Here is an 8,869-nt window from a genome sequence, read left to right as displayed (position 1 = left end):
ACACTAAATGTGATGCTGATAATTGAAGTATTTAATTATTTGTGCTCCTTATATTAAAGTATAACTTAACAAGATGCTTCACGTTCTTTATTTGAACACAGACGATATGCTGATCCTTTGGTATTCCCCCTCAAAAGTCACATGTACAAAATTATGAATTTATTCTTGACCTTATTATTGTTGACAATTGTTTGTTAACAATCGTTGTTGAGAATTAACAAATACAGCATGTAAGTAGATACAAAATAAGAATGAAATATTGCAGTTTATATCAAAAGCGATAAAAACAAAATGCGTGTATCATAAAGTATAAAACAAAACTTTGTAATATTGATCTTCTTGCATTTGTCATTGAGAAGTTTGATACAACACAAATAATTAATTCAGATACAGGAGTAGAAGAACACATTTATTTTTGCATTTCTACAGACTGATACAATGAATGAATAGAAAGTTTAATCCTCAGATCGGCAGACGGCGAGCAGAGCCTGTAGGTGATCTCCTTTGAACTGTTTCTGCTTGAAAACAATGAGGCACACATGTAAAAACACAGACACTTTACATCTGAGAGAATTACATATGAGGGATGTGTTCATGTGTGAGTCTCACCTGTAGAGCAGTGTAGAGAGAAGTGCCTGTTAATTTAAGGAAGGCGGTTCGGATAAAGAGCAGATCTTCCTCAGAGTGAGACACCATGAGCCCCTGAACTATCGACGGCTGCAGGAGGGAGAAACGTGTGTGAACAGATTAATATTTGACACAAATTAATTAAGTTTTGTCCGATTAAAGTTATGAATTGTAGTTTTATAATTTGGATAAACTTAATTCTTTTGTGCACTTTTTTAAGTTGGTCCATTACGTTTCAAAAACACAGTGACAGTAAATTTAATGATGGCAGATTTCATACTCCTTCATCTTGTTTAGTGAAGGTTATATTAAAAATACAAAGTTAAAGGACAAGGAGGTTGATTTGTTTAGAATTACGCCATAATAAGCGGATGTCTGTGATGAAACAGTGAAACCAGGTAGAAGAAAGAGTCAAATTTATAAAATATATATTGTTATATAATTTATATTTATAAAACACAATTAAATTCACATTTAAACTATATTTAAATTTCAAAACTATTATAACTATAGAGTATGCAAAGCACCAAAAAGGTATTTCATATATTTATGGCTGCAACCGGAGGAATGAATACAGACAAAAAGCCTAAAGAATGTGCTGGAGATATTAGAGCTATTAAAACAATTCCTGCAGCAATGAAACAAAACAATAATTATTTTTTCCATTCATGGGTAATGATAGTTTGATTTGTGCTTCAGCTGATACATAGAACTATATATAAAGGTGTGTTTCTTACCTTCATGGTGGCTATTCTCCCAGCGAGGTAGGCATAAGGGCTCTCAATGCACTCCACTGTCAAGGAGATAGACAAATATCCAATCAACATGTAGCCGCTCACAGACCAGTCACTGTGCACACTGTGTCCAACAACACTCACCTAAAACCTTCAAACCCTGTTGCACCTCTCCAGAGAATCTCTTCTCTACCAGCTCCTCCACCGTCTGTCCGGTCTCCAGCTCCAGTCCCATGAACACTGTGGATAAAATACAAGTCAGGAAAACGTACGGATACAAGGAGTAAATACAAAAGAAAAAGAAAAGTCCTGCTGCAGCCTCACCATTGTTGAGATGGTCTGTGTCTCTGGACGTCAGGATGCTGATCCAAGGTTCCACATCGGCTTTTTTCCCATTTAGTGATGCTATCAGAGACTGGAAGAATCACAACAAGAAAACACAGTCAACTTTCTACATGCTGCTTTTTGTGTATAATTTATCCAGTATTCAAATCTGGTCCTAATGCACAACTAGAACCCAAACATGGAGATTGTACCTGGACATCTCTTTGAACACTACTGGGAACATCTTCTTTCTGTTGAAACACAGGAGTGAAACAAAAACACAGTTAATTGCAGCTTCTGAGTCACAGATAAACATCCTTATCTCACAATAATTTAATAGGTTAAAACTGAAGGTGGGGATGTAAATACTGTTTCTTACTTCAAGCAAAGCTATTACAAGCTTAGCAAAGTCTCCACTCGTTTCTCCCTTCAGTTCCTTCTCCAGGTCCTTCTTGTACACTGAGGAAGACAAGGCAGATGTGGGGATTAAAGAGATTTTAGATCAGAGATTGAAAATCGATGAAAAAATGTGACGAAAGACGAGGACGGGGATTTACTCTCTTTGTACTGCACGCTGATTTCCTGAAGCTGCTTTCCAGATCGTGTGCACAGGATCTCCAATAGTGTCTCCTCATCTGTGCCTAAACCCTGCACACACACACACACACACACATTTATACAGAATATCCTGAGATATGATGGAGAATCCAGAAACCAAAGCCCCACTAAATATGTACACACACACACACACACACACTCACCTCCATGGCCTTTTGCAGGCGATGCGCCTCATACTGCAGAGGTGGCATCAGCAGGTCCAGCAGCAGAACCTCAACCTCTCCAGACAGAGCTTTCTTCAAAGCAGCATCCAGCTCCTGGAACCACACAGGGCATTTTAAACTCTGTCTCTGTACATAGTTTATCTACTAAAGCAGCAACCTACTCTGTCCTACTTGGGATGAAAGGTCAGCCAATAAGGCTTATCATTAGGTTTTTTTTCATGTGAATATGTGAGATTTATGACCTATACTGCAGCCGGCCACTAGGGGGTGACCAAGAGGCTTTGGCTTCACATTGGGGGTCTAAGGTTGAAACTTTAATTCTGTTCCTCTGTGTGATTTTCAGCTGAAGAGAACTTCCTGTTTGTCGGACCAGAAACTGACAGATACGTGTGAGAATGAGAATATTTCTATTATTAAATTATATTCTATCCACTTAACATATAATTGAATGTGCAGGACAGAATCCTATTAACTTGAGCTCTACTTCAACCTACACTGATACTCACCGATACATTATTGATGTGTACACTGCTGAACCTGTTCTTTAAACAAGGGTGCGTTCAAACCCTTGAGTGTGAATAATATTTGATCAGCAAACACTGGGAAGTGGCAGATGAGCAAACAGGGGAATGTCATTTGCACATTCCCAGTATTATCACCGCAGCGTTGCATGGTTTATTTCAGGAGATATTTAAACTGGGAGGTTGCCGAGGTTTTGAAATTTGGACCAGCTCTTCTGGAATTCATGTTTTAGTTTCTAAGTGCCATTTGCAGACATGTTTCTTTACCTTCCGTGTCGTCTCTCGAAAGGTTTTGACGACCTCTTGTCTCTGGGCGTTGCTCCGATTGGTCAGGATTCTCACCAGGGTCCCTGCATCTGAGTCACACATACACAACATTTGTATTTCACAATGGGCATTTAAAGCAGGGGCGAGAAGTGTAAAAAGCTGAATGAAAAGCTGAATTGTGTTCACACTCATCGAGCGTCTCTACACAAGCTTTGAACAGCAGTACCTTTGGTCTCCAGCGCTGCCCGGATCTCGTGAACGTCTCTGTCAGGGTGGAAATTGTTGAAGGGTCGCACGGTTCCAAGGGTGCCCCAGCACATGTCCTGCACGAGACACACACAAAACACAATGAATAATGCAAACTGAGTGACAGGGAACAAGGGGAGATTGTGACAAGACAAGGTGGCTACATGATAATGGACGTACACACATACCATGAGGGCGTCAGAAGAAGACACGAGTCAGTTTTCATCACACATGAATTTCAAGAATGTTAAATATTTTATCCTCATAGGTTGGAGAAGCAGTTTGAGAGAAGGCCCGGTAGTTTTACGTTATACTCTTCAGGAATAATGTGAGATAACTGATTCTTTATTTGGTTTAGTTTATTCTCTAAAGCATTAGAGAAACAGGACATCACAGCATTCCCAGCATGCCTCAGGCTCCACAGTGACTTCACAGTGTGTGTAAGATTAGAAAAGTATGCAGGAGATCAGAGTTCACACAGTTATGTTATCTCAAGTCGTCTTAGTAAACAAAGTAATGATGCAACGACAGAGGGAAGAATAAGAAGAAGTCGACTCACGTAAGATTTGAAATAATCAGGGTCCATGGTTTTGTTTTATCTGAAAGAAAGAATGGGCCCAAATACGGATAAATAACAAGAAAATACAAAATATGTATCTCTATTAATACAGAAATTACATTAAAGTAAATGACAAACAATTCAATCCAATTTGTGGATATAAACATAAAAAATAAATAAAAGTAAAGCTGTTCAGTGAATGATTTAAAGACAGTGTATTAATCAAAACCAAGAGTAATCTAAAGAAAACAGTTATAATAGATTAAAGGTTCTGTTAGAGACACTTTAAGACAGAGTAACATGTTTTTTCAAGGAATGCTGGTTTTTCTTACCTGAAAAGACAGAAGCTGTGGCGCCTGTGGAAAGGTGTGGAGATAAAAAATTGTCACAGCCTCCTCTAATCAGCACTGTGTCTCAGTCCTGCCCCCACTGTGCCGCACCTTTCTCCCACCTCACCCATGTGACCCGTCCCTCTGACCAATCACAGACCGCTATCCTCCTACCTTCCCTCTGACACCATTGCTCTGCACCATATCTATGACAAGCCGCTTGTAAAATACTCACATTCCTCGCAAATGAGGAATCCAGACCGGCCAGTTTGTTTTGCATGTTTGTTGTGAAAGGACCATGGGTGGGGAGATTCTGTAGATCCCCCCCCAACCCCTCCCCCCCACCCACCCCTCCCCCCATCCATATCTACGACCAACCCTGTCAATGAAGAATGTTCAGTATGGATGTTCTTTGTCATTTTAAGAGGAAATCTGATAAAGAAACCCACCAGACCACATGCCTCTGGGGTCTGTAAAACAAAGCAGAGTGAGGGCGGAACGCTGCTTTTAGGGTAAAACCGGATTCTGTTGAGTTCACTCGGCTCCAACCGCTGTAGATTACTTTGCATTTTGCATCAGGAGTGTAAACAAAGGGCCTTTTCAGAGATAACAATCTGATACTCCCGACACTCATCTTCCCCTTTCTCTCAGGCCAAAGAGAAAGAGCGGAGAGAAGGAAAACACAACGCAGTCCCTTTATAAAGTGAGTTCAAACAGAAAACACAGGGTTACCTGAAGATGATGAAACTTATTCCTGACAAGGGTTTAAATCCAGGATCCACTCCTCCCTGCTGCTCAGCCTCTACCTGCCGTGTTCTCCTGCAGAGCACGAAGAAATATGAGACCTGTGTGTGGTTATTACAAACAGTGATCTGCAGCGAGGTGCCTCCAGCTTTCACTGGTGATTGCTCAAGATTTACCCTCAGAACAGGTTGGAACGTCAAAAATAACAGTATATTAATGCTCACAGCTGAAATTGGAAACATGACATATACAGAAACAATCAAAGTTACAGTTAAAACACAAAAAGTCACCAAAGCTCAAGTTTCAAGTACAGAAGTTGCAGAAAGTTAAGCCAAAGGGTTTATTTCTCCCCCTAGTGGCTGGGTGCAGAATAGTTCTTAACTTAAATGAGGTGAAATATTATAATTGATAATGACTTGTGATTGGTCGAGCATTTTTTATCTGTGATATTTTGGCTTCATTTCTGGATAGTTGGAGGAAACAGAGACATTTTCTCCATCTTTATTTATAGTCTGTGTTATATGATATATAAATTCAAACAAACCATTCAAAAATACCATGAAAGGTAATTTACCATTGTTTGAGGAAAGAGGTGAACGTCAACTTGATCCTTTTGAATGTTTTGATTAATGATAATATATATTTATAGTTGCAGAGCATTAATGTAATCAGGATATATTTTTTATAAAAGTTGGATTCTAGAGGCTGGAAGTCGTGGATGAATTCAAACAGTGGAAACCGAAGCAATGTTGACGTCATATTACAGAAATGCTCATGACATTAATTACGATTCTTTCAAACCATCAGCTTTGTTTAAATGTGTTTATTTTTGTTTTCAGTATTTTAAAACCACTCCCTTTAACATCACATTTGATATATATATCTTTAGTATCAAATATTAACATACAGCTGACGCGACAAAAAAAGAGCAATAAAAACAAGAAAACAGAGAAACTGGACAGACACTGGACACGTACAACCCATTTAGTCGTTAATGTGATATTCTCTATGTATACATAACTGCAACACTTCCCACAAAACAATACGATACATGTACAGTATATAAAAATATCTTTTAAAAGACAAACATGAATTTCTTGCATGTTTCACATCCGTTTGGCTTTATTCATTCTCCGTCTGTAGAACGTCTCAGTAGGAAAATAATGTCCAGAAGTTATTCTTATTAAAACCTGCTTTTTCTACACCGTAAACACTGTTATGAGGGAAATTAGCATGAGCCTGGGGACATATGAACAGGGAGATTCTGCGGGTTTGAATATACAAATTGTAGGTAAATGATGAGTTCAAGGTCAAAGCGGTGGAGGAGGTGAACCTGTGCTCCTGATCTCTGGACACAAGAGAGTGGGCGGGTCCGTGCAGCTCAGTGCATCTGGAGAAATACATTAAATCTCTATTTTTTTAACTCCTGATGACACCAGTCGCTGCAGCAGGTCGAGGCGTCGACACGTCTTTTTGTCTGTCGCACAGAAAATCTTTATCTGAGAAAGAGGAACCATCGAAACTCCGGCCTTGTATTGTTTGTGTTTACAGTTGTGACACGGATCATGGGGGTTCAGACAAAAATACAGGCACTTAAATAAACTGACAGTGACAGCGGTCGGTTCCCACAGAGCAGAATGTTACGGGAATATTTTTGCAGATAGAAAGAAAGGCACCGTCGATGAAGCACTGCTGAACTGAGTAAAGAGGAATATGAGGTTGATTATAGCAGCTCTATCTCCCACTGCTGACTCGGCCTCTCGTCGTTCTCTGGCATGATCACCACATGGTCCTTGTCGTACGTTTTTCCACCTGGAGAAAAGAAAGTCAAGTTACGGTCGTCATGGCAACACTGTTATTATCAGGCACAGGCGATGCAACAATTCAAAGTCCTGCATTGTTTTTACGAGAGTGTCAGTTTCAAGCCGCGTCAGTTAAAGTGAATCAAGATGAACGAAATGAAAGCTGTCCAATATCAGCTCTTACTTTGAAATGGGGACTTTGGATTCATATTGAAGCAACACTATACAACTTTTTTTTACTTAAAAACTGCAGCTTTAGTCTGTTTCAGTTCAAGAAGACTCAGAAGTCATGAAACCAGCGTTTATCTGCAATATTCAGTCAGGAAACTTTTTTTTTTAAATATAAAGAACTCTCAACAGACTTTGGTGGATTTGTTACAGCAGCAGTTCTGCTGGTTCAGGAAGCAGAGGATCATAAGTAATATCACGATTCAGTTGTGTTTCAGCTAAGTGAGAGGCTCAAAAGATTGATTTAGTATTTGTATTTTTCTCTACATGAAAACCATTCCATCACCTGAGATGCAGAGGGCGCTGTTGCTCACTAAAACCTACATAGTGTTGCTTTAATAATATTCACAGTAAACAAATTAAAAAAATTAATTAAATATATATTTAAATCCAATCTCCGGTAGCCCATTTTTGTCCTATTCTTCTTTCTTACCTTTGACATCCAGGACCATGCCAGGGAAAGTGAGGCTGGTGATGAGGCCTCTCATCTTGGCCGTCCAGTTCTGGATCGGCTGCCGAGTCTCTGACCACAAAACCACCTTGGCTGCCGGCTCTATGTTGCCCATCACCTGGAGACTCATGGTCGTGGAGAGCTGAAAGAAAAGGTCACACACAGAAAACCATCAGAGCAGCTGATGCATTCCAAGGTGTTTCTAATGTAGCCCAGGTTTTGGTTTGGAAGATGCTGCCATCGTGATAACCTTTAAATCAAGCTCTACCTTATTCTTGATGAATCCGTCCTGATAGAACCAGATGTCCGTCATCGGCTCCACCTCTGCCGTCACCACCACTCGTCCCGACTTCATCTCCTCCACGCCGCCCTGGACGGACATGGGCAGGCCGCTCTCTACGTTCTTAATGCGGAAAAACTGTCGCTTCTGAAGGAGAATAAAACACCACGAAAAAGACCATTAGGAAATAAGAGCTTTGGCTAATTTGACCCTAAACGACTGTTTATGAAGAGGTTCATTTCAATGACTGGAGTTGAATCAGGGGAAGCCCAGCTGACGACTAGGAGCTCAGTGACAAGTTAACTGTGTTGTCATCTGTCAATTAAGTGTTTTTTTTTTTATCAAATGATGCATAAGCTTAAACCTTTACATAGTTTAAAAAATTGTTATTACTCTAAAAAGCAACATATTTGTAATTTGTAGTCACGTTTTGGCTGAAATGTTGCTTCTATATCTATATTAATAAATTATCTACAAATGTGCACCAGACACTTTCCACATCCTAGTGGAACAACCAGGACTTTGCCTGTGGGCATGTGTACTGTTTGAAAAGAGGTTGTAAAGACGACTCGTTAACAAACCTGTACGACCGGATACACCGAGCCAATCCTCGACAGCGAGCTAAACTTTGGCCAGTTGGTGATTTCGATGGGCTCCAGGAGGAACTGGCGCCCCCTGTAGTTGCTGTGTTCACATAATACCCAACTGCAAAGGAAGAGAGATGAACTTAGACAGATGGAAGCTACAGACAAACGGTTTGCTGTTGTGTAACCGAGTAATTAAATGTCTTATTTGACTTTCGAGATGTTTAAACAGTTTTATCAGCTCATGTCGGGTCCATGTGGTTTATTTCATTCATCTCACCGTCATGAAAACATGAAAAGCTGCCGCTCGTGAGCACAAACAGAAAGATGCTCTGTGACACGCCTCAGTTCAAAGTCACATACCTGCCGCTGTTGACCCTGACCGACAGGA

General features: G+C 40.1%; 1 protein-coding gene across 1 annotated transcript; it reads right to left on the bottom strand.

The window, feature by feature from the left end:
• Window positions 1-455: 455 nt before the first annotated feature.
• Window positions 456-4,087, bottom strand: anxa14 (annexin A14). The gene is made up of 12 exons (XM_061092880.1): window positions 4,061-4,087; window positions 3,482-3,578; window positions 3,256-3,344; window positions 2,447-2,560; window positions 2,243-2,333; window positions 2,065-2,144; window positions 1,898-1,936; window positions 1,686-1,776; window positions 1,506-1,601; window positions 1,365-1,420; window positions 610-717; window positions 456-515 (listed from the first exon to the last, which is right to left on the bottom strand). Exons 1-12 carry the CDS (start codon window positions 4,085-4,087, stop codon window positions 456-458), a joined length of 948 nt encoding a protein of 315 aa, XP_060948863.1.
• Window positions 4,088-8,869: the final 4,782 nt, after the last annotated feature.

The sequence above is a fragment of the Limanda limanda genome, chromosome 19 (genome assembly GCF_963576545.1).
Source record: "Limanda limanda chromosome 19, fLimLim1.1, whole genome shotgun sequence".
NCBI classification, from domain to species: domain Eukaryota; kingdom Metazoa; phylum Chordata; class Actinopteri; order Pleuronectiformes; family Pleuronectidae; genus Limanda; species Limanda limanda.
Note: the sequence above shows the minus strand (reverse complement) of the source record. Positions and strands in the feature narration are given on the sequence as shown.

What these genes read in the sequence shown, in the direction of transcription:
- anxa14 (XM_061092880.1), bottom strand. Translation starts at nt 4,087, where the DNA reads ATGGACCCTGATTATTTCAAATCTTAC. An exon ending in CAGCGTGCAGTACAAAGAGA is followed by an intron (nt 2,145 to 2,242) that starts GTAAATCCCCGT and finishes TGTCTTCCTCAG; the next exon opens with TGTACAAGAAGGACCTGGAG. An exon ending in ACAGGGTTTGAAGGTTTTAG is followed by an intron (nt 1,421 to 1,505) that starts GTGAGTGTTGTT and finishes TCTCCTTGACAG; the next exon opens with TGGAGTGCATTGAGAGCCCT.